We start from the raw sequence: 23,914 nt of genomic DNA on the forward strand, positions 1-23,914 counted from the left end.
TGGCAAAGACTGAAAGTCAAGTATTACAAGTGTCTGATCAAAAGTAGTGTACGCAACCGCGAGTCTAAGGTATCACGACCCCGACGGAACGCATCACAAGCAGGAGGTCTGTGCATTGAGTCCAACAATAAAGAGAGTACGAGGAGTCCTGTACCTCTTTTCAACTGCTTACGTTTAAGCCAAAAAAGCAGCGACCGCCACGCCAGCAACACCTGCGAAGGCCAAGTTAGCGACATTGACGAGAGCACCGCTGGTTTTTCCCGAAGCGGAAGTGGTGGCGGCGCCCCCAGTCGACCTTCAAGTAATATTAATCAGATGAATGCATTTATCAGACCAGTACATACGTGGTTCCAGAAGAGGTCGTGGTGGTGGCACCACTGGTAGTAGTCGTAGTGGAAGCACCTGATGAACTCGCGCTGGTGGACGTAGTCGAAGTAGCACCAGATGAGGTAGCGGACGAAGAACCAGACGAGGAACTTGTCGAAGAGGTGGAGGCGGCATTCAGACAGCTGTTGCCTGTAACAGAAATTTCTTAGTTGGGAGGCATCACAAACAAAGAAATATACGTACTGCCGGCGCCAACAGTGAAGGGCGCAGACTCTTCGGTTGCCCCAGTGCTATCCTTGATAGTGAGACTGATGGAAGTCCCTGATTCATAACACCATCAAAGCCCGTAGCACCCACAAATTAAGACTGGGACCAACCAGAAGTGATGTTAGTGGGCCAAGTGTAAGAGGTTCCAGTGAGAGGACCATATTCCTGGAGAGGAGCACCAGTAGGGTCGGAACCAGGCTCAAGGCTTAGAAGAGCATCAGCGGGCGAATAGAATAAAATATGAGGATCCTTACCTCTAATAAAGAGTATCAGCGAGATGCATAGCACGGTTTAACATATGTTTGTACGACTGGTGTGAGAAACGCACGATGTAGTATGGAGATACACCACCAGACCAGGTGAATAGTGTGGGTATACACTCGGTGACATCGGAACTGAGAGAGCGACGCATGAGATGAAGAAAAGAAGGTACGATCAAACGACAATAGAAAACATACGGAGTGTTGATCTGGAGGCCAGAGACACCTACGAGGGCGGCGGCAGCGACGACAAGAACAGTAGACTTCATCGTTGATGTTGGAAGGACAGACGTCGAAGGGAACGAGCTTGTGGGAAGGGGAAGAGCTGGAGAGTTGTTGATGGGACAAGGCGGCCGAGTTATATGGCCGGGAAGAACCGAACGTTATTTATTTGCGCACGTCGAGAGGCACGCTGGTTCCTTTTCTTGGGCATCGCGCGCCGGTCGGCCCATATGTCTTTCTCGCCTCCTCCCGTCTATCTCGTCCCCGTCCTCCCCACGGCCCCCATTCTCTGCCAGCGCAGGGCCCACGGACGACTTGAACAGTGCCCCAGCCTGCAGTCCTCAATGATCAAGCTACTGTAGCCGCGCAGTGCGTCTGCCGTGCGAACGCCGCTGGTATCCGTGCCGCGACGTGAGCTGGTCATCAATCACCTTGTCTCCCATACGTTACCTGGGAAATGCATACGTATGTGGTGTCGGTACAGTCATCGCCCGCAATACCACCCGCTGACGTCAGCTGTTGGAGGAGGTTCCAGTCTTCGTCAGACACCTCTGGTGTCCCGCATGTCGTGCACCCTCCTGGTTTCACTCTCTGCTCAAGGAAGACGCCCAAACCGCGCTGTCGGGAACTAGTATTTTCCTATCTTAGATCTCATTTTGACGGATCGGAATGAGCTCCGCCACACCCAACGCGACACCTTGCTATCTGCAATCCCAGAGTCCGACACAGCTTCCCAACTCGTGTGCGATGTCGTCTTACTTACATCGACCGGAAGGGCCGCCCAGGGAGATAGTTCATGTCTCCAAGCAGCGTCTCTCGGACGATTCTCGCGTTTTGGCAGCTGACCACACGAAAGGTCCTGCACTGTATTTTATTCCGGTCCTTTTTATTTCTGGCTCACCGCGGCGTCTCGGGCATGCTCCGTGACGTCTGCCAAGCCTATGCTCTCTTCCGCCGACAACGCCTCATCGCCCTGCTCTTGCTCTTGAAATCTCGCTGAATGATAACCTCAGACCGCCGCACGCTATATCCATCCGCCTGTTCTCGCTACCTACGCAGCAGCTCAATGTATGCTGGCTCTTTGACGACTATGATTCTACTTCAAAATCAGCTATCTCCTGATCATATCTGACTCGAACGTCACGGAGCATTGAGAGAAAATTCAAGATGCCAGCCATTGTATTCTATCTATCCATGGAACTCATGTTGAAGATACCGTGTATGTAGCATTTGCAGGTGTCAAGAGAGCCCACAGCATTCCACTAGATTGCTCTTGTATGCTAAGAGTGTCCGTGCTGAATTATGTAATGATGTCCATGTCGTGCAATAGAATCTCAGACCAAGTCACCAAGTCTTCACTGCATATAATCATGTATCGCTACAGGTGAGATCATGCCCCTCTATATACATACAGCTGCCCCTTGCCTACTCAGTTGGGAATACCAAGCAAACGCCATCATCCCCCGCACTAACTACAGCACCGCCCTCGAGACCTAGAGCAGCTTGCAGGATAGGCCCATGATGTCCTTTGTGTTCACGCACCAGCGTGCCGGTACGTGCGTCCCATGTCCGTAATGCCTTGTCGGATGATGCAGATATGACAAGATGTGCTTTTGGTACGGGTAGACGGAGAAGGGAAGTGACCGCGTCCTAAATATAGTCGCGCATCCACATAAGACATGCGCTGCAAGACAAAACAGCGCCTAGGTCACGTACCTCATGCTCCAAGGTTGCTCGCAATCGCATCGTACCCAGGTCCCATATACATGCCTTCCCGTCTGTAGCACCTGTGACTACCACCCCTCCCGCATTCTGTGGGGTAGTACCACCTGCTACCGCACTCGCGAGTTCGACAAAGGCAACCGCCTCCACACTTTCGCCCTCCCCGTGCCCACCAAGCGCGCCGACGACTTCGCCTTTGCTAAGACTCACGACACGTACGCTGCCCGTTAACCCACCAACAACAGCGAGTGTTGATGCAGGATTGACCGCAAGGGATGTGATGCCACCCATGTCAAATCGGGCATTGGTAGCAGTAAGCTTGAAGATCGGGTTAGGATCGCGGGGATCCCAGAAAATAAGCGTCCCTTCTGCATCCGCGGTGACGATGCGCTTTCCGTCGGGTGTAAATTCGCCACACTGAACTGGCGCTGTATGGCCTGCAAAAACTTGCATTGTATTCCCCGATGGCACTGCGGAGGGTGTCGAGATCGTGGTGAGTCGCACAAAAATACCGCTCTTCTCAAAGCGTACGTACGTTGCCATAGCCATACCATTGAATCATTTGATCCCGCGAGAAGCACGTTCCCTCGCGGATGCCATCGTAGCCACTAAAAAGTGCATATAACGAGTACTTGTGAGGGGATTTCCACAACATGAGAAGTGAATACGTACCATGACTTCGTCTGGGCCTTGTAGCTCGGTCAGGAATTCCCATGTCCGCCAGCTCTCCTTGCCAACTCTGCGCCATATACGTACCTTTCCGTCCATGCCCCCGGTCGAGATCATCTCCCCATCCGCACTGAACGCAGTCGAGATCACACTGTCCGTGTGCCCGGTCAGCTTGACGAGCTCTTCTCCAGTCGTGTAATCCCAAATGTACCCCAGGTCGTCCTCCCCACCCGACGCGGCGAGGGAGGCTATGGGGTGCGTCGAGACGGCGAAGACAGAGCCGTGATGGCCGGGGAAGTGCTGGATCGAGTTATCCTCGTACACCACAGAATCGTCGGGCTGTGGTTCGCCTTCAAATTCCCCCTCAGCATCGTCTTCGTCCATGAACTGTTCGCCGTCGTCGCCCATCTCGATAAAGACATCGTTGGGGTCGATGAATTCCTCGTCCTCCGCGCCCTCTTCCAGGTGCTCCGGGTCCATCGATTCGGAAGCCATGGCAATGGGGTATTTTGTAGTGATAGTGACCTGTTGACGTGTTCCCCCGGGCTGTGATGCGCGAGTATTTGAGCAGTCCTGGACGCTTAGAGACGATGTGCTGAGTAACTGCTTAGAGAGCCCAGCTCCGGTTCCGACATAACGAGGAAATTGCAGCATTGACACGACCCACGTGACTGCATCAAGATCACTCCCCGATCGAGGTGGCAAGCGAACTTACGCGTCTGTACAGTGCAGGTTACGCGCCATGCCCAGGGTTGTCACTCATATGCGGGTGTAATTTACCCTTGATGGTAATACAGGGTCTTGACATCCTCACAAGACTGGATTTTCGCAATCCGCTCTGTGCACGGGGTGCTTGGTTTGCGCCCGTCTAGCCTAGTGCGGAAATGATGAGCTCAACCCAGCTGAACGTTCCAAGCAATCTCGATTCTTGAGAAAAAGTAGTGGACCCACAAACGATGGACAAGATGGACGCCTTTCATAGGCTATACGCATCCGCCGGACGATGCCCACTGAGCACCCAGGTCCCGAGACGCCGTCACACCCGCACTAGTTCGCTGATGCGCGTGCAATAAAATCACCTCGCAGCGCCGCCGTTCCGTCTGTCTCCTCTCCGATGCACCGCTGGCTGAACGTAGCGGTTCCGCCTACGGGGGACCTGTCGGCACTGCACCGTTGGCGCACCCCGTCGACGAACGCCCTAGCCCCGACTTCCGTCCAGCTTCTCGTGTGGAACATCGACTACGCATCACCTCACCCCTACACACGGCTTCTGCGCATCCTCTCTTACCTCGAACAAATCGCCAAATTTCGATCCGGGTCGCCAAGTCCCTGCTGCATTCTCCTGCAAGAAGTCGCCATGCACGTCTTCCCGAGCCTCCTCGCCCATCAGTGGGTCCGCACAAACTTCCTCGTCGTCCCCTCTGGGCCGGACAGGTGGCCGCCAGGTACGACGTACGGAAACGTCACGCTCGTGTCCAAGGCCGTACCGTTTCTCTCCGCACAGCTCCTCGTGTTCGGGAACTCCACGATGGGCAGGTCGGCCCTCTTTGTGGATATCGCGCTGCGTGACCCTCGCTCCGCACGACACCTCACCCTACGACTCGCCAACACGCACCTAGAGTCTCTCCCGGACCTTGCCCCGGCCCGCTACGAGCAGCTCTCTGCGATCGCACACAAGCTGCGTGAGCCAGGGCTGTATGGCGGAGTCGTGGCCGGGGACATGAATACGCTCCGCCCAAGTGACGAAATTATGCACACGCGTGCAGGTTTGCTCGACGCGTACAAAGACGACCCAAGGGATCGCGAGAGCTTTACGTGGGGGTTTCAGCCCCCTTCGCATTATCCCCCGGGCAGGCTGGATAGAATATATTACACACCAGGCAAGGCGGTATCGGACGGATACCCGCTCTACGTTTACGAGCCTGAAGTGATGGGCATTAACCTCAAAACGGAATACCGGACTTGGGCTAGTGACCATCGTGGTCTCATATCGAGGGTGCGATTCTCGCCTGTCGCTCCACGAGAGGTAGGCTTGTGTCGTCTGTTATGATCTATATTCAGCTTTCTGAGTGAAGACACATGCAGAGATGAATTTCATGCTCAATTACAAGATCACCATGCTTTGTCGTCGTTGTATATAATCACAGCCAATAAGTTTTCAGCCAGAGTCTATCAGAGAGTCAAGTTGCGGCGACAGTGCGATTTTTGTACTAGCCGTGTGAATTCCGTGCGTCCATACATTACAAAAACGCGTCACTTCTTACCCATACTTGTACATGTCCCGGCGGGCAAGTAAAGATACCCCACCCATCTGGGGAGACATCTACATGCTCAGAAGAATTCATGATGGAATGATACAAGGTCCCGCCGTTCCTCTGCAGCAATATCAGAGCATATTTGGAGAAATATCAACTACAACTCACCGCTCCAACGTTCATCTTTATGCGGCCTTTCGACCTGATCACGACAAACAGCATGAGCGGAAAATGTTGGTCACACGCCGTTAAAGCATCCTACCCATTCACCGGATCAGCGTTGCTGACGAGAACCGCACATCCCTTGTGCGCAGCGTCGCCCATCCGCACAAAGCCGATGCAATTGCGAGCGGAGAAGTAATCCACGCGCTCGCCATATGCGAACCTCTTCCGCGCTTCCATCAAGCGCCGCACCCCTCGGGCGATGCGCTCATTATAGCACTCGTCGTTGGGATAAATGTCCCCGTAGAACACGCACCTGCCGGAAACTATAGGTATAATATCGGAAAAATGTGCAGATCAGCAAACTCACGGATGCCCTTCTCCACGAAGGAGAATCAGGGCGTACGCTTGAAGCTTGAAACTATTGCCCACCTGAACATGCCAAGCAGTGAATAAAGGCGGCGCGCGGTCGCTCGCAGTTGACCAAACCACCTACCCAACTTTCTAGCGTCTGCCCTATTTGCTATGAAAGCAAATGATCAGAAAGCGCCACAAGCTATCGGACTTGACATCAGATCTACCGTGCTATCAGCCGAAAGAAATCAGCACATGGGGTTCATGGTGTGTTATACATCGCGAACGCACTCATGATTATCAACGAATGTGACGGCATCACCGGGCCTGAACTTGAGTACGGTGTTGTCGAAAACTGTCCGCATGTCGAATCGCGGGCCTGCCTTGCTTGCCTGGTGGAATCTCTGATGTAATGGCACATCAAAAAAGGTGACCTGCCACTGATCAACCCCCGACTTAATAGAGTAGTGGACCAAAATAGCTTACCAGGCCCTGGAAAGCATAGATATACGGTTTGATTTGTTTCAGACTGCGGGAGGTCAGAAGATGTGTTGCGGACGCACGAAAGTACCTCACTTTCCAGACCAGTACTCGGCCACAGCGAAGAGATCTTCCCTGCCTGCAGATTTACGTACATGTCTAAGCTGTGAAACGTGAACTCGTCGCGAGAATATGGTCAGAACTCGAGATACGCACGAAGTCAAGTAGGAAATATCTATCCATGTGCTTGATCGCATCTAACCGGAAACCCGTTGCACCTGTCGTCTTCCAATTATGAAGCAACGTATTCTGAGTATGACAGGAATTCATAAGCGCTTACCTGAAGTACCCAACGGCCCCACTCCAAAAGGTCCTCCCGAACCGCAAGATGACGGTGGTCAATCTGATTGTGCGCATCAATGAACCGATGAGTGAACAGATCAATGGCAAGAATATTTACATCGATGCCAAGTAGGTAGTCGTAGTTACCATTCTCGCTGTCGACAAAGCGGGACCAGCCCTTATGCGAGCCACCCACGATGCGATAAATTCCCTTCAATCGTTTTCGATGATCCCAATCCAAGCCTGCAGGATATCTCGTAATCGGAAATAGATTATAATGATCAATCAAGCCTTACCAGTAAAATGCTCCTGCGTCCACTTCAAGCTGCTGTACTATGGGAAATTCAGAGATTTTGTCTACCTGAATGATGTGAATTTATTACCTTGCCCTGCCTTCCAGAAAAATCAAAAGCCGTCCAACCCTGGTATTCGAGAGCAGTGAGCTCATCCAGCGAGATTGGACGCATACGCCACCCACCTCGATCTCTCGTGGAGGTGTGAGATCTCTGAGTCGGTTCTTGGGGTCGACTGGAACAGCCATGAACGATTCAATCCTATCACCACCCATCTTGTGCTAAAAATATGTCATTTCGAAAGCTGTGCTGATTCTCAGCGCAGACAAACTCACATTCAGAATAGCATCGATGAGGACGTCAATCCCATGGGCCTTGGCGGTTTCGACTGCCCGCACGAGTTCATCTTTGGTTCCCCATCTAGTCGCGACAGTGCCTTTTTGGTAGAATTCGCCCAGATCCCACTGAATAAATGTGTCAGGCATCTTGCTTTATGCTCAGCTATTGAAGGTGATTATACCAGGTCATATGCGTCGTATCCTTGCCCAGTCTGCGAAATCTCAATAAACACAGTCGAGCGACTTCAGCGTGCCATCTACCTTGACCATAGCTTTGTTTGGGGGAGGTAGCCATATTTGGGTCACACCCAACTCAGCGAGTTGTGGCACCTCCTCCTCAAAGTGTCGCCACCAGCTCATCGTTGGATGTCGACTTTCCCAGGTAAAGAATTGCATCTAACGAGAGTCAGCCGATTCCCATTCGATTCTATCGTTTGTGGAGAGCATACCATCAGCGCGTTGTCCTGAGCATCTGGTGATTGCAAGCGCATTCCCGCGAGAGCAGGGGGCGGGTATCCCTTTATGCGCGACCATATCCAGTCTATAAACCAAGTTACCTTGTGCATGGTGTCGATTCGCAGCAACGGCTTATGCTAGTGAGCGGACGTGCGAGAATGTTGGCAGGTAGTATGCACCTTCGGTCGGTTCAAGCTACTTATTGAACCGGCGACCTTCTTCTGTGACTGTGCCACATCCATGCCGATACGCGACGACACGGCGCAGCGCCGCAACGCGATCGAAATCGCGTCCGTCACGTGCACAGGAGAATTCCCACGCATTTAGAATATATGTAACGAAGGCCGCTTTGAGCAAGTCTTCACCGTTACGGCCACCACTGCGTTCCTGCGTCTTCTGTCAGCGTTCCGCTCGACCTTGGGGCGTTAACCGAATGCTTTTTCCTTGCTGGTGGTCGCGAGCGATATGGCCTACTTAATCGCTCTGTTGACACTATCCTATGTCAAATGGAGTTTCATGATTCGGCGACATTTTCTGCTGTACTTGGTATTCGATTAGTGGACTATTTTTCAATGGGACTACACAGTTGTTATTCATCTATGCAGTGTGCTCGCCGTGAATCATGTCATCTCGACTTGACTGTGAGCTGTCCTCATGGATTCTATTGTATGGAATGGGTTTGCGGGACAATTGGGTGAGTTGGCACTGTCAAAGGGCACAATATTGCTGAAGTGAGTATTTGCACGGAATGTGCTTAGAGCACAGCACTGGTTGCCAGTCTGCGTCTACAACACTCTAGATGTAACGTGGTGAAACAATTCAATAGACCCTTTGTTATTTGATAGGCGGTACGTTGGGATATCCATCATGCCCGGCAAACTATACCATCAGGGTGTCTGATGTCAGTTGTTCGTCATCTACTCGTTCGTCGTCCACTTAGCGAGTGATTGACCATTGACCGGCGGATCTGCAGCTTTCCCTCGGATGTGACTTTACTTTCTGATGCTGATGCCATGTGGGTACGAGACCATTGGAGCCATGGGAGCACCAGATCAGTAGTGAAAATGCGTGCGGTATCGGCGTCGATTCCATGAGGTCATACAACAGCACGTAAATCCAGAAGCACAAATGGGATATCATGAAGGGCTCTAGATCCCAGCCCTATGTACGTAGATAGAGAGAACATGCTATAATACAACTACCGTTGGTTCATATGACATACCGGGCACAATAAGTTACGGCGCGGTAAAGACGCGATATGAATACACTGCGAAGATTCCGGCATGAATCATGAACGCAAGCGAAACCGTCACAATATCATGTACGCTCGTCATGCTCATCGCTCGCCACGCTCGATCGCTTGGACACCCGAATTAAGCACGACTTTAGGCAACAACAACATCCTGCTTTCGAAGAGCTCGCCTTCCTCGGAGTCCTCCGGCGCAGCAGTTTTGTTTCCCTTTCTCGTTATACACCGGAGGCCCAGTTCTGTCGTGCATAGCACCCTCTGGCCCTCGACGTTGCTCGTCTTGCTGTTCTCGTTCGCCTGATCACTAGGTTTCTCATCGGCATAACTGTTGGCTCCAGTTTTGTCATCCGCGATGCAATCCTCGTAGTCGCGCATTTTGTTCGTCATATTCCCCTCTTCGAAAGCTTCACCGCTCTCTACGAGGACGACCTCGAACGTCGTCGACAAGATCTCCTCGCGAGTCACCCGCGCGAGCTTGTACACTGCCTCTGCAATGCGACGGAGCTGCGCGCTAAGGACCGTAAGGGAAGAGGGCTCCGACGCAGGTGACGAACCCGCGAGAGAAAAGACCATCGCAGACCACCGCAGCATGGTCGCGACCAGTTCTGTGATCGCGTATTCCTCCAACCCTGGGTATAACATGCGGATCGCACGGTGAGTGAGCGCACGCCAACGGGCGGAAGTCGCTTGGGGTTCTGTCACAATCAACGAGGTCGGTCATGGGCCCTCCCATGTGACACGAACACAGGGCAGACGAACGCACCAGAGGATTGCATATGTGTGAGCACGCGCGAGAGAAGCGCATCGAGCTTCGACGGGAAGCCGACGCAGAAGAGCGCAAGCGAGCGCGCACAGCATGTCGTGAGGCTCGCCTGGAGCGCAAGCTGGACGAGGATCGGGTCCTGCGTATGGTCCCGCGCCGCGAGCACCCGCGCGAAGGGCGCACCGAGCCATGGCGCGTTCTCCTCATCAAGCATGGCACCGGGGCCTATGTCGCCTCCGAGGCCGAGCGATTGCGACTGCATCATGGGTGTGCGCACGCGGAGCCGTTTCGCGAAGGTGCACGACTCGGTTGCGGATGCGGCGAACTGGTTGATCTCGGCGTTGAGGTCCTCGACAGCCTGGATGACCTGTGCGCCAGACCAGCTGTCAGTCTTGGTGAGGAAGACATCCATGCTGCGTGCGTGTGCGATCTGCTCCGCGTCGACATATAGCTGAGGGTTCCGCGGGAGCGGGGGTGGTGGAGGAGGCGGCGGGGGTGGCGGGCCTTCGATCCTGCGTGCTGATGCCCTGCTACGACTCGGTGTGCGGCTGCGATGGCCACGATGGTGGCCGTTCTGGATTCGGGTGCCGTCCGTCTCCTGCTTGGCTTCTCTGGGGGCAACAGTCACGGCACTCTGGGCCTTCTCGCGCTCCTGGTCTCTCTCTGCGCAGGCCTGGTCCCGCTCCGCTATCAGCCTGTCTCTCTCCTGCATCAGCGCTTCGACCTCCTTGTCTTTCGTGCGGAGGGCTTCTTGCATCTCACGGAGGGTCTTCTCCAGGACTTTGTAGCGCTCTGCGAGCTTCATGATTTCGATCTGCAGCTGTGAGCGTGCAGCGTCGCGACGTGCGTACGCGGACTCGATCGCGAGGTCGAGATGTCGGGAAGGGGGGCTGCGAGCAGAGAGGGGTGGGGAGGTGAATGGTCCGAAACCGCTGCAGCGCTCTCGACGCTCGGCGGTGGCTAGCTTGAGTCGGAGAGCACTGCACTCACGAGTGAGCCGGGCGATGGGATCAGAGACGGGAGTGGTATTGCCTGTGTCGATCCGCGGTAGGGGCCCACGAAAGGTGTAGAATTCGATGTTAGAGTCACTGGGTATCCTGACATGCATGTCGGGCGAATTAGTTGCGGTAGGGGCTATGCGGGGGGAGGGCGGAATACCTTGTACTATAAGAAAAATCAGGACTAGTATAGATTGGCAGGGCCTGTGACAGTGGTGCAAGGGAATACTGGGTCGCTGACTCGCTGAAGCGGCGAGGAAACTGCAGGCCACGAGGATCGGAGATCTCCAACCGCGTGCATGCTCACGGCGCTCTCTGGGACGTAAACTGGACCGGTCGACCACTCCAAGCCCTCCCAATAAGTGCAGCATCGTCGGGGAACAACTCCGAACTGTCGCCGCGAATCGCCCATAGAGAGCGACATCAGACGGATAGATAGTAGAGGCTTGGTGTGAGAGGAGAGTCTATACGGTAACAGCCTGCCGGCGTGCGCGAGTTCAAGTCAGTCGATCGTTGTTCTTTTGTAATAGTAGCATTTACACTCTATTGCCGCACACCGGGAAAGTTCTAGCAATGAGCAATGGATAAGCTGTGCGCAAGTATGATCCCAGCCTACTCAGATTGTGGCAATCTTGTCACTGAAAGCAAATCGTTCGACTGCGCAGGCCTCCTCGTAAACGACTAGCAGGAGGGGTTTATAGTTTAGGCATAGGTATGAGGTACGAGAAGTGTACCGGCGACAATACGTTGACTCGGATGGAGACACGCGCAGGGAGACTCAAAGGATGGTTGCACCGCGATGAATCTAAACTCAACTGGATAACCACGAGCTCCTTGGCATTCTCCACTCTCAGCTTCATCTGTCAGCTAACCCTGAGCACACAGTGCGCAGCCAGCTCCACGATGGCAAGAGATGGTCGCCCGCGCACACAGCATCTAGAGCACGACCGATGACGCAGAGCCACGCTCTGGAATCCCGCAGTGTGTCGACCAGCGTTGGAAGACCCGAGTGGGAGGCATGCTCTGATGCTGGCAGGCTTCCTCCAGGCCAGAGCAGTGCCAGTAAATGCCACATTCCAAGCTGATGTCGGTTGAGAGAGCCTGTCTCGACGTCTTCCCCGACAGATGGATCCGTGCAAGGGCGCAAATGAGAGATGGATTGCCAGGGATGCGGCGACTGCGAGCGAGAGAGGCGGACGCGTCTCTGGATTGAGACGATCAACCTCGCCACCACCGCGTTGCAGAGGCGTGTATCTTACGTAACGCGTCTGACCCGGCACATCGCCCAACAATGGCTTCTTCAGTCCACGAGAACAAATTTCCCCAGCCATGCCTCGTGCTTTTCTTTTCTTCGCCCAATCCGTATCCCTCTCCCCCGCCCGGACCATATATCTCCTCTTCTCCCCGCTTGCGCAACCTCTTTCCTCACCGTTATCGCTCCTTGATATTGTCCCTTCACCGTGAAACCCATCGGTGCGCTCCCTCTCCTCCCATCCCTCATGAAGTCCGCAACGGGCACCCGTAAGCCCTACAACGGGCAGACGCGAAGCCTTGCACTCGCACTCGACATAGGGACGACATTCAGCGGCGTTTCATACGCGATTCTAGAACCCGGCGAGGTTCCCAAGATTCATGGCGTTACTCGGTACGTGCCTCCACTCATGAACGTGTTTCGATGACTTCATATTCGTGTAGGTTCCCCGGACAGGAACATGTTGCCGGAAACTCTAAGATTCCATCAATAATGTACTATGACCGACAAGGCAAGATGGTTGCGGCGGGCGCAGAAGCAGAAAGTTCGACGATCGTCGCAGAGGCGGAAGATGAAGGCTGGATCAAGGCCGAGCTGTGAGTCACAGCATTGGCCACCTGTGAGTGTTGCTGACGTACCGCAGCTTCAAACTGCGTCTCCGGCCAAAGGCCATGAAACTCAAAATGAATGGGATGCGACTTGCTCCGCTCCCGCAAGGGAAGACCGCGGTGGACGTCTTTGGCGATTTCCTCGCGTACCTCTTCCGCTGCACGCGTTCTTTCATCGTCGACACTCACGCAAACGGACCAACGCTCTGGCGTGCGGTCGAGAACGACATCCAGTTTGTGCTCAGCCATCCGAATGGCTGGGAAGGCGCGCAGCAGACAAAGATGCGCAGGGCCGCAGTGTATGGTGGGCTGATTCCGGACACGGACGAGGGCAAGTCCCGGATACGATTTGTGACAGAGGGGGAAGCGAGTTTGCATGCGTGTGTCTTGAACGGGCTGGCGGCAGATGTGCTCCAGGTGCGTATTGGCTAGAGCATGTCCATTTGAAATGGATATCGATCAAACATTGCAGAATCCTTCGGGTCATGGGTTCATCGTGGCAGATGCAGGAGGCGGAACGCTCGATATCAGTTCCTACGCGATACGCGGCACGGCACCCCTTGTCATCGAGGAGATTGCACCACCAGATTGTACGTACCCCGGTCGCAGCTCACGAAGCCTCGATATCTGATATCTGCCTAGGTGTCTTTGCTGGATCCGTGTTTGTGAGCAGAAGGGCGCGGGCGTTCTTTGGAGGTCCGTGCTCTCGTGATGCTCTCCCACTAGCGCTGTGGGCTGACTTCCGTTGTACAGAGAAGCTCAAAGCATCCAAGTACGGCACCCCGGATTCGCTAGACCACATCACGAAGCGGTTCGATGAGACAACCAAACGATTGTTCCGTGACAACAAGGAGCTACAATTTGTGCCCTTTGGCTCTCCACTGGACAAGGATATGACCGCTGGTATTCGCGGCGGCCAGCTTAAGTTGACAGGGTACGGGGTTCTAGCGCAATAATCTGCTGACGGGAGGAGCTGAACATGTGTTCCAGTGCTGAGGTGGCCGCGCTGTTTGAGCCCTCAATAGAGGCGGCGATTGGATCCATAAAGGCGCAAATTGACGCGTCGGGCGGAGCTGTTAAGGTGATCTCGATCGATCGATTATGGCGAACGCGAGGGTCTGACTAGGAGTCTGCCCCCCCCTTACAGTCAGTGTGGCTTGTCGGCGGATTCGCAGCCAGTCCATGGCTATTCAGCCAATTGCAAGAGATGTTGTTGCCGTTCCATGTCACAGTCAGCCGGCCGGATACCCAAACGTATGTCCACCATCGTTCCAAGGTTGTATTTAGTCTGACCCATGTTTCCAGCTCGAAGGCAGTCGCAGATGGCGCAATTGGTTTCTACTGTGACCACCACGTTTCTGCGCGGATGTCCAAATTCATGTATGGTGTCGAGTACCTCCGGGAATACGACTCCAACGACGAAGAGCACGTCTCGAGACAGCACAGGCTATTCGAGCTGCCATCAGGTCCGAAGCTACTTCCAGACGCATTTGATTGCATTCTCTCACGAGTGGGTGTCTATCTTCATTCGTCCGTCACATGCCGATTTACGGAAATGGGATAGGGTGTGAAGGTGAAGGAGTCGACCGTCTTTAGCCGCAAGTATTGTACCGAGGTGACAAACTTGACAACGCTATCAGTCTTTGAGGTCGAAATTTGGTGCTATCGCGGCGGTGATACCATACCTAAGTGGATTCTCAGAGGTGCAGGTGCGTATTTCGAAGATGAAATGTGTCCACTCGCGAATCTGACTTGTGACGGAATCGGGACAAACAGAGAACTTCTCCACCTTGTGCTATGTACGTGCCGACCTGTCTCCGCTCGCCGGAAGTGCACAATCGAAGCATGGCAGGAATGGGAAAACATACTGGACCATCGTATTCAGCATTGAGATTCACTTTGGCTTGACCGAGTTCAAGGCTCGCATCAAATGGACAGACAACGTGGGTGGCCTCATGAATCGTATTTCCATTCAGCTGACATTGCCCGGTATCGTCCCATCGTCAGAATCGGACTAGATAGTGTGTATTATCCACCGGTCCAAAGTACGATGTCATGCTAATGGAGTTCCTTATAGCGGCCCCGCGTCCATCGTGTACAATGAGAGTGGACATCGTGCTGATGAGGAGGAGCCCGACGAATCTCCTGACGATAACATAACCGTTGTTTCGTCGCAGTCGGAAGTTCCTTCAGCTGTCCCATCGAACAAGACTTCTCGGGCGCCCTCCCGTGACCCCGTTCCAGCCAGGTCGAGAAGCACATTGTCTACTCAAGCCTCACCGAAACTCCCTCATCCTGAACCTCGCCCAGAGCACTCGCGCTCAGCATCGATACGTAGTTCCTCGCGGTCTGAGGCGCGGGTGGACAAGGGTAAGGAACGGGAGGTTGCGCCCGCGATGCGAGAGACCGACCGATCGCTCAACGTCTCGGGTCGTTCGATCGACTCTACGAGGAGCGGCAACACCAGGCTCGGAGAGACACTCTCATCTGTGTGGGGTACCGCGTCGAAGCAACAGACACCGCTCGCCTCGCCTTTGGTGGAGACCGCGAGGTCGAGTCTGGCGACACCGAGAGACGAGACAGCCGTGCCTACAGCTAGAGAGATGTCGAAGGCTACAACGCCGAAAGAAGTATCGAAAGCTCCGACGCCGAAGGAATTGTCGAGGGCGCCCACGGCGAGAGAATCGCGGATTCCTACACCCAAAGAATTATCCAAGGTCCCAACGCCTGTGGAAACATCTGTAGCTGTTACGCCGAAGGTCTCGCAACCTCCCACTCCAAAGGAGATCTCGAAGCCGCCTACTCCCGTGGAAGTCTCCCATGCCTCGTCACCGAGAGTGCTCTCTAAGGCCCCGACGCCACAGGAAGTTTCAAAGGCACCTACACCCAAAGAGACTTCGAAACCACCCACGCCGAAAGCTTCGAGAGTACCCACGCCGAAAGCAGCCTCCAAGGTTCCAACGCCCAAGGCGACATCGAAAGCGCCTACACCCAAGGTAGCGTCCAAAGTTGCCACGCCCCAAGTGGACCCAGAGCCTTTGGCAGAGTCCATCCCTCCAACCCCTGCAGTGGAAAGCAGTCCTGGCTCCTGGCCGGAATGGACTGCGCCTGATGGCATCGAGAACGCCGTTGTGCCTCCTCCCCCGTCGTGGAACCTACCTGAAACTGTTCCTGAAGAGCCCCCGCAACCGGCCGAAGAGCCCGCACCCGCAGAGTCCAACCCCGAGTCGAACTCACAGTTTGGAAACTGGAACGCGGGCTCGAACGACCTGGGCTTGTGGGGCGAGTCACCCACCAACACCCAACCCAGCGCAAGCTCGGCGGGTCTCCAGGACCTCCTGGCATCTCCCAATCCTGATACCACGTCATCCTCAGGGCTGTTTTCGAGCGGCTGGGGAGGGTGGGGCTCCAAACCCAGTATCGGCTTTGGTACTTCGAAGTCCACGTTTGGAGCAGGCTTGCTTGGAGGTGTGGGAAGCGCGCTTTTCTCGGGTGGAGGTGGCTTTGTGAACGCAGACGCAGAAAGGGACGCAGAGAAGAAGAAGGCTGAGGAAGAGGCTGCCGCCGCCATTCGTAAGGCGGAGGAGGATGCTGCTGCCGCTCGTAAAGCTGAAGAGGATGCTGCTGCCGCTCGTAAAGCTGAAGAGGATGCTGCCGCCGCTCGTAAAGTTGAAGAGGAAACAGCTGCCGCTGCTGATGCCGCTCGACAAGAAGAGGAAGCCGCTGTTGCCGCTGTAGCAGCACAAAAAGCAGACGAAGACGCCGCCGCCGTTCAAAGGGTCGCGGACGATGATGCTGCTGCCGCTGCCGCCGAGACTCAAAGAGCAGAAGAGGAGGCCGCCACTGCTGCTGAAGCTAAGAAAGTTGAAGAGGCTGCTGCTCAGAAAACGCAAGAAGAGGCCGACGCCGCTCAGAAAGCGGGGGAAGATGCCGCTGCTGCTGCTACTGCCGCGAAAGAGGCGGAAGCGGTTACAGAAACAAACGATGCTGTCGAGGAAGCGGCAACGAGTGCAGAGCAAACGATGGAGGCGGACGCTCCATCCGCTGAGACGCCGGCGGATGAAACACTTGCAACTCAAACTCCGAATGCAGAGAACGAACAAGGAACGGCAGGTGCAGATGGCGCAAACACTACTGAGGACGCGCCCGATGGCAACCAACAGAACGGAGATGAGGAAGTTCAGCTTGATGAGGAAGTCAAAGAGGAAGACGAGTGGGCAGCAACAGGTAAGAAGAACAAGAAAAAGAAGGGCAAGGCTACCGGCGGTGGTGAAAGTAGTACACCGGCTGATACAGCTCCTGCCATTAATTCACGCACAAACTCTAAACAATCTGGTAGCAAGGCAGGAAAGAAGGGTAAGAAGAAGTAGTGGCGGAGAACTCAGTCGCCTCATATTCTCATTGGTGCTCGCTTCACGTCAATTTATCTATGATCTATGTCCTTATGCTTACTTACCGTATACCCGTATATCTTGTTGTACTGGATCGATTACTTCGGATTAATAGGAGGAATTCTGTATTCAAGTCATAAGAAAGGGATGCTCGCATTCATCATCCGGTGTTACAAGCCGTTTAATAAACGGCTACCAGCTTCAGGCTACTACTTAGAGTACTTTAGTGTCACCGGATCCAGGGATTCCACTAAATAATCTTATCGAGCTGCTGGTTGCGTGTGGCTTATCCGACCATTACTGACTCCCAGGATTGATCTTTGCCCTGCAAGCCCATGGGATCCGTAGTGAATGGCCAGGTAGATCTGATATTCTTGATGCATGCAATTCCACTTGCAGCATCATGTCCAGATGTCAGTCAATGTTGAAAAATCCAACAGAAGAGGTAAAGGCATACCGTGAGGTGATGGCGTCTCGTCGGAGGGAATGATAGATATACTTGAACAATTCTAACCATGCATTCCACCAAAGCCGTCATCCCCGCTCATCCCTCTCGTCAAACGTCTCCGTGGATCCGGCGAACCCATGCCCATGCCCATGCCCATTCCCATGTTCATACCATCTGCACCCGGTATGCCCATGCCCATGCCACCCATTCCCATATTTCCCGGCACGTTCATCCCCATTCCTCCCATCCCCATCCCTGCGTTGCCCATTCGCATTGGGGAGTCCGCCGCCTGACTGCCACCATAAAATTGAGTAGGCGGTATGGGGTTCATCCCCATCCCCATGTTCGCGTTCATGTTCATGCCCCCAAAGCCCATCCCTTGACCGCCCATACCCTGGCCTGACATCCCTTGACCGCCTAAGGCCTGCGCGGAGAAGGGGTGTCGTGGAGAAGCCATGTTCGGCTGAGCGCCCCCGGGGAAAAGCTGGGACTGGCTATGCAGGTGATGTGGGGTGTGCATGGCAGGATGGGGCATATTATGTGCACGATGAGATTGTGTTTTCGGGGTGCTTGGTACGTCTTGTCTGTCGTTTGCGGCATTTCTCGCTGACAAGCCGTCTTCACCATCGGCAGCTGGTCGACCATCTTTTTGATATTCAAGAAGTGGAGTGGGATCGTAATACAGGTCTGAATATTCTTCTACCAGAAACCTGGAGAGTCGCGTGTGAGCTCACAACGCCAGTTAGTTGAACTGAGTCACATACTGTTGTGTACCGATATCCCACTGTGGGCCCCGATCGGCGCGGGCGGTTAACAGAAGGGAGTTCCATTCGGACGCGCTTTCCTGTATGTAAGATATGAGACTTTAGGTATCTCCCAGCAGGAAATGCTCACGATAGCTTGAGCAAGTGCGCTCGATGAGTCGTAGGCGGTTTGGCGAATATCGACGCGCACTCGATCTGCGCGAGCGAAGGCCTCGACTTGTGCAGTCACAGCAGGGCCAAGGCGTTGAGAGTTGTGTCTAGGAACCTTGACTTTGATGTTACGGACTGGCTTTCTGGTTGGAGACATCTCCACTCTTGGCCTTGCTGAAGGCGGTGGCGTGCTGCGAACGATGATGTCCAAAACAGGCAAGCCTCTGCTGGGAGAGCACGTGCCCGTGTTATCCCCACGCGACTAGCCCCGCGATAATACGCGTCTTATGCCGCTCATCTCTTTGCTTTGCCCTATTGGATCTTCCTTTGGGTCTTCTTTGCGTATTGGGACTCTGGCAGTGCTTGAATACTTGTTCGCCCACTTGGAGTTGGGCGGTCAATGATGATGTCTCGAAGGGCTCCTACCCCACTGCGCTCGACGCCTTCGTCTGCGCCTCTCGAGGGTATGATCCAGAAGCAGCAAGCTCACATCGAGGATCTTGTCCACCAGAACCGCAAATTAGAAGAAACTATTACTCATTTGAAGAAGAACGTTGCTGAAGAGGAGGGCCGTGGCAAGGAAGCTGTCGCGGCTATGCATTTGCGATGGAAGCAAGAGCGCTCCGAGTGGCAGGTGGGTTGCGACGCCCTCCAGGCAGCCCACCGTCTTGCGCACCTGCGGACTGCTGCGGAGCTCGACCATGAACGTGCCGTGGTTGTTCTGGAGCGCGCAGAGACGGGGCGGGAGCGCCTCGCTCGGCTGCAGCGCGACTACCGTCTCGTCGCTTTCCAGCGGCGAGAGGTCGAACTGGAATCCCGCATTTGCCAGCTTGAGCGTGAAGCGGAGGATCTTCGTGCCCAGCATGCAGAACAGTCTCAGGGACTGAGCGAGGAGTTTGAGAACAAGGCGCATGGTTTAGAGGCACAATGCGCGGACCTCTTGGAACAGCTACGCGACAAGGCGATAGAGATCCACAGTACAATGAAAGACAAGGAGGCAGTAGAGGTACGTCCACACTCGCACTTCCAACGCATTCTGCCCAGATGTGAACGCCAGACGCTGTGCCGCTTCCTATTGCTGTGGCTGCACTGCAGGATGCACTTGCCAAGCTGCGAGCGGAGCACACCGCCCTCGTCGCATCGTCCAGCACCACCGCCACAAAACTTGAACGCACTGCATTGCATTTGGATGGACTCAAATCATCCTTCTCAGAGCTGGAGGCGAAACATTCAGAAGCCGAGCGTACTGTGGCCGAACTCCGCAGGCAGCTAGAGAAATGGCGCAACTTGGAGAATCGTGAGGGTGCAGAAATAGAGACACTACGACGACAGCGCATCGAACTCGAAGTGCGGGTGAAGGAAGCTGAGACTCGGGCAGAGGAAGCTGCAGCGAAAGCCACAGACAGAGAAGAAATAGCTGAAAAAGCGAAAAAGAAGACAGAAAAATATAAGGCTGCGCTGGATGAGTACAGAGTGAGTCTTCCGTGTTGCGTCCTCTAATCGTGACACGGTGTGGGTTTAGTTGTGCGCTGCCTGTAATTGTGGATACTTATACTACACTGGCAGAAAGCGATCGAAGAGGCTCAAGATGCTGCCGAACGCGCTGAAGCTGAGGTCGATGAGTGGAAGGATCGGTTGGCCAAAGCTGAGGAGGAGGTCGATGCCCTCAAAGCGCAAATGAAAGCGAGCGAAGGTGAACAAGGTGATTCCACCGGACAGCTCGCAAAAGCGGAAGAAGAGATTGTGTCACTTAAAGCTCAACTGCAGGCTGAGAAGGAGAAATATGCACAAACTCGAGCATCGGAGGAACGGCTCGAGCAGGTAAGACCTAGTCAATCTTCTGTAGACTATATTTCAGTGGCTGAACCTACTCGTGCAGTCTCACGTGCGAAGACCTGCCAACAAGCTTCGTATGGATCCTGTGTCAGATGTCGAGGAAGTGGTCATATCTGCATCCTACTCAACCTCGAGGTCTCCGCAACGGAAAACAACGGAGCCTTCGTTTTCTAAGACAGCGACGGGTTCGAAAGCGCCGACAAAGAACATAGCACATGATGAGATCTCTGATGTTGAAGAGATTGTTGAGGTGGAGAAACTAACTTCCGGGCGTGCGGAGCGAGCAGCAGCGTCTCCCAAACTCGCCAAACGACCAAAAGAAAAGAATAAGCTTAAGTCAACCGAGGAGCAATCTGGTCGTGGCCGGGCGAAGCAAAAGGAGGCACCGTCATCGACTAGCGAGGCGGAAATTGTCGAGCCCGAGCCAAGACCAAAGCCCAAGCCCAAGGCGGACAGAAAAGGAAAACGCAAAGCCGATGTACTCGAAGATGAGCCCGTTGAGAAACGGCCAGCGCCGAAAAAGTCCCGTAAACAGGTAGTGCCGGAAGAGGAGGAAGGGAGTGACGGGAAAGGAGGCGCCAATGGTGCCGAAGGGAGCGAGCGAGACGAAGGACCCCTTCGGAAGACGAAACCGAAGTCTAAAGAGAAGTCTACGCATGGGGTAGTCTCGGGCTCAAAATCGCCGCCGAAACCAAAGAACAAACGACCACAGGCACAGGCCAAAAAGGGTGTATCTGACCAGGCACCCTTACAAGGGAACTCAGACAACGAACAAGCGACGCCAAAGAAGAAAAAGCGGAAGATCAATCTATTCCCCACTGCCCAGCCGACGTCTTTTGCTTGGGACCAGCTAGCGCAGGTGTGTAACAAGGTGAACGCGTGTTGTTTTCCAGACTGACTGAATGTGTTTAGACTGACGGTGGGCTGAATATACCGACGGAGCTGTCACCCGTGAAAGAGCCAGAAGGGACTGTATCGGGCACCATGTTGGGGAGGACAGGGAGCGGGTTTGGGAGTTTCGGGAGTCGACGGTGAGGGTTTCGTCGATCTTATGAGTGAATTGTATCATCAGTGTGTCGCATCTGTGGGTGTATTCTTGATTTTCATGCAAGTGTTTTGGCTTGTCTTGGACTTGTGTGGCACACAGAGCGGGCGATTGAAATCTGGGATATATTCTGGTGCCGTGGCGAGGTATTTCGAGCACCGAAATAGCTCCTGGTTTCTGAACGAGCCAGTGCAACTTTCCACTGGCCCGGATGTTTCATAAAGAGAAGGGTAGGTCGATTCTTGTAGCTAGCAACGGAGAGCGGCGAATGTGAGTGATTATTTTAATATGTTCGTATCAAGCTGCAGACGTGTTGGTTTCTAGACTAGAGGAGGGCGTGAATCCAATACCGAAGACATGGAGGTAGCAGCATACATGAAAGGGCACCGATGATCACTGGGCAGAAGGAAAATGAACTGATCGAGAAGCAGCCACTGGCCACTGCCGAACCAAGGACAGTACTTAAGCTCTCCACCTCTCTTCAACTTCCTTCCCTACTCCCATTCGTCCCGACCACAATCCATGTCGTGCAGTCTTTGTCGCTTGCCGTTCACTGCCACTCCCCGCTCGCAGAACCTGCGTCCTCTCCCACCGGGCACGCTCACAGAGAAGCAGTACAACTACCTGCAGTGGGGCTTCGTCCTTGGACGAAATGTTCCTGGAGGATGCCTCATTATGGAGTACTTCCGTGGGCCTCATCTCAATTTTCTATTATATTTTTCCTCAACTCGCGTCCATAGAGACGGGAACATTTGGAAACCGCCCCCAAATCCCTTTGATTATCAATGTCGCTTGGGAATCGGAGGCAGGAACTGTGCGCGTACCTCTCACTTTCCTAGCTGTTAGATTCTGACAAACGCCGTAGATCGTCGCTCTTCATACGGTCTGCGCCACCATTTTGCGGGAGATGTTTGAGGCTACAGATTTATCGTTCAAGTCTATCATCCAGTTGTGCTTGATCGAGCAGGTCTTGGGACCCACACAACGTGGACCTAACGCTGGACGATTCAAGGATTTCGACTACGAAGCTGTCGGCCAGGACAAAGTTGATACGCGTCCATTTTGGAAGCTCAATGCTAAGACCGAAATGTATGAATTCGATTGGGCTACGTTCAAAGCATGCGGCCTTGATTGGACGTTGTCTAGGCCCGATGTGTATGTTCTTTTCTTTTCTGCATTACTGTCGCCACTTATCCTAGTGCAATTTAGCTTCCCTCGCTTTCACTCAAATGTATCCCCCCAGCGCCTCGTTTTAGCCTTCGATGCTAGCACTCAGGAAAGTGTTTTGACCCGGCAGCCATTCGACATCCTACACCTTCTACTTCCCTACTTCACCAACAAATCTTTCGTGGCCCTGCTCTCTACATGCCGCTTCTTCCGCTACCATGCACTCACGACTTTCCAACCGCAAGCACGTACTCGTGTCCTTGGCCTCGGATGGGCCGTCCCTCTCCCAGCAGAATACGCGGAAGCGTGTCGGTCCCTCCTATACAAGCATGAGCATAAGGTCGCAGCTGCGACCTCCATCCCTATGGCTCACCCGGAACATTCGTCCATGCACGGTGACTGGTTCCTTTACCTCTCCCAAGTGCACCGCATGCCTGCCTTGCGTGCGCGCCGCCGCATCTGGGATCTGTCCGCCGCGATCCGGCGTGAATATACCACGCGTCATGCCTGTAGTGAGTACGCTGATATTCGAAATGCGGATGGAACCACTGTCAAGTCCAAAGCGCGAAAATATCTGGAGGAGTTCATGGGGCAGATGTACATGATGACTAGTCTTCTGAATAAGTCCTAAGGTATGATGCGTCGATAACTCAAGTACTCGCGACCTACATCCTGCAGGCTATATGCACATGATGAATAAGAGAGCTTCGCGTCGTAATACGTATGCATTAATTCCTTGTACTTGTATCTGACGTCTGTCCAAGTTCCCCCACCAAACACTGTGTCAAATATGTACATCTTTGCCTTTTGTTGTACCCATCTCGTAGAATTTTTGTAACGTTCGATGATTTCCAGATTCAATTTGACCCCGATTATGATTGAACTGACGTTTGGAGTAATAGTACATTGAGCACAGCCTGTCACAGCAGAGATGTATCGCGGTCAGCGAGAGCGAGATTAAACGGCGAGAAGACAGGTGAAACAGGTATACGGAGCAGATAGCAATATATAGTAGACGTAAAAAAAACTGCTTAACTACCAGCCAGAGGAACGATAAGTAAGGTGTAAACGAGAGATGAAGAGGGTAATGTCGTTA

General features: G+C 53.8%; 9 protein-coding genes across 9 annotated transcripts; 4 read left to right on the top strand and 5 right to left on the bottom strand.

Moving 5' to 3' along the window:
* Positions 1–174: 174 nt before the first annotated feature.
* On the bottom strand, positions 175–1,123 carry FIBRA_03452 (uncharacterized protein; the record flags this gene model as incomplete). The annotated part of the gene is made up of 6 exons (XM_012325294.1): positions 175–295; positions 345–516; positions 571–648; positions 705–850; positions 903–989; positions 1,053–1,123. The coding sequence occupies 6 exons, from the start codon at positions 1,121–1,123 to the stop codon at positions 175–177; spliced, it is 675 nt and encodes a 224-aa protein (XP_012180684.1).
* Positions 1,124–2,501: 1,378 nt separating this feature from the next.
* On the bottom strand, positions 2,502–3,962 carry FIBRA_03453 (uncharacterized protein; the record flags this gene model as incomplete). The annotated part of the gene is made up of 4 exons (XM_012325295.1): positions 2,502–2,726; positions 2,793–3,268; positions 3,334–3,406; positions 3,471–3,962. The coding sequence occupies 4 exons, from the start codon at positions 3,960–3,962 to the stop codon at positions 2,502–2,504; spliced, it is 1,266 nt and encodes a 421-aa protein (XP_012180685.1).
* Positions 3,963–4,581: 619 nt separating this feature from the next.
* FIBRA_03454 (uncharacterized protein) lies at positions 4,582–5,517 on the top strand (the record flags this gene model as incomplete). Its single annotated transcript, XM_012325296.1, has 1 exon — positions 4,582–5,517. The coding sequence occupies one exon, from the start codon at positions 4,582–4,584 to the stop codon at positions 5,515–5,517; it is 936 nt and encodes a 311-aa protein (XP_012180686.1).
* Positions 5,518–5,707: 190 nt separating this feature from the next.
* On the bottom strand, positions 5,708–8,257 carry FIBRA_03455 (uncharacterized protein; the record flags this gene model as incomplete). The annotated part of the gene is made up of 18 exons (XM_012325297.1): positions 5,708–5,842; positions 5,891–5,924; positions 5,985–6,200; positions 6,255–6,316; positions 6,381–6,400; positions 6,450–6,469; positions 6,530–6,672; positions 6,725–6,767; positions 6,815–6,882; positions 6,935–7,003; positions 7,059–7,303; positions 7,357–7,393; positions 7,444–7,482; positions 7,539–7,634; positions 7,689–7,817; positions 7,874–7,903; positions 7,953–8,087; positions 8,141–8,257. The coding sequence occupies 18 exons, from the start codon at positions 8,255–8,257 to the stop codon at positions 5,708–5,710; spliced, it is 1,638 nt and encodes a 545-aa protein (XP_012180687.1).
* Positions 8,258–9,483: 1,226 nt separating this feature from the next.
* On the bottom strand, positions 9,484–11,267 carry FIBRA_03456 (uncharacterized protein; the record flags this gene model as incomplete). The annotated part of the gene is made up of 2 exons (XM_012325298.1): positions 9,484–10,091; positions 10,160–11,267. The coding sequence occupies 2 exons, from the start codon at positions 11,265–11,267 to the stop codon at positions 9,484–9,486; spliced, it is 1,716 nt and encodes a 571-aa protein (XP_012180688.1).
* A 1,389-nt stretch (positions 11,268–12,656) lies between these two features.
* FIBRA_03457 (uncharacterized protein) lies at positions 12,657–17,387 on the top strand (the record flags this gene model as incomplete). The annotated part of the gene is made up of 13 exons (XM_012325299.1): positions 12,657–12,802; positions 12,853–13,005; positions 13,053–13,434; positions 13,490–13,607; positions 13,660–13,713; positions 13,771–13,951; positions 14,008–14,098; positions 14,165–14,271; positions 14,323–14,527; positions 14,582–14,726; positions 14,794–14,960; positions 15,025–15,038; positions 15,095–17,387. The coding sequence occupies 13 exons, from the start codon at positions 12,657–12,659 to the stop codon at positions 17,385–17,387; spliced, it is 4,056 nt and encodes a 1,351-aa protein (XP_012180689.1).
* Positions 17,388–17,917: 530 nt separating this feature from the next.
* On the bottom strand, positions 17,918–18,927 carry FIBRA_03458 (uncharacterized protein; the record flags this gene model as incomplete). Its single annotated transcript, XM_012325300.1, has 3 exons — positions 17,918–18,566; positions 18,621–18,700; positions 18,751–18,927. 3 exons carry the CDS (start codon positions 18,925–18,927, stop codon positions 17,918–17,920), a joined length of 906 nt encoding a protein of 301 aa, XP_012180690.1.
* A 249-nt stretch (positions 18,928–19,176) lies between these two features.
* FIBRA_03459 (uncharacterized protein) lies at positions 19,177–21,641 on the top strand (the record flags this gene model as incomplete). Its single annotated transcript, XM_012325301.1, has 5 exons — positions 19,177–19,776; positions 19,866–20,243; positions 20,337–20,591; positions 20,650–21,465; positions 21,519–21,641. The coding sequence occupies 5 exons, from the start codon at positions 19,177–19,179 to the stop codon at positions 21,639–21,641; spliced, it is 2,172 nt and encodes a 723-aa protein (XP_012180691.1).
* Positions 21,642–22,173: 532 nt separating this feature from the next.
* On the top strand, positions 22,174–23,449 carry FIBRA_03460 (uncharacterized protein; the record flags this gene model as incomplete). Its single annotated transcript, XM_012325302.1, has 4 exons — positions 22,174–22,339; positions 22,392–22,465; positions 22,517–22,806; positions 22,861–23,449. The coding sequence occupies 4 exons, from the start codon at positions 22,174–22,176 to the stop codon at positions 23,447–23,449; spliced, it is 1,119 nt and encodes a 372-aa protein (XP_012180692.1).
* Between the last annotated feature and the right edge of the window lie 465 nt (positions 23,450–23,914).

Source organism: Fibroporia radiculosa (genome assembly GCF_000313525.1).
Source record: "Fibroporia radiculosa TFFH 294 genomic supercontigs, scaffold2040, whole genome shotgun sequence".
NCBI lineage: Eukaryota > Fungi > Basidiomycota > Agaricomycetes > Polyporales > Fibroporiaceae > Fibroporia > Fibroporia radiculosa.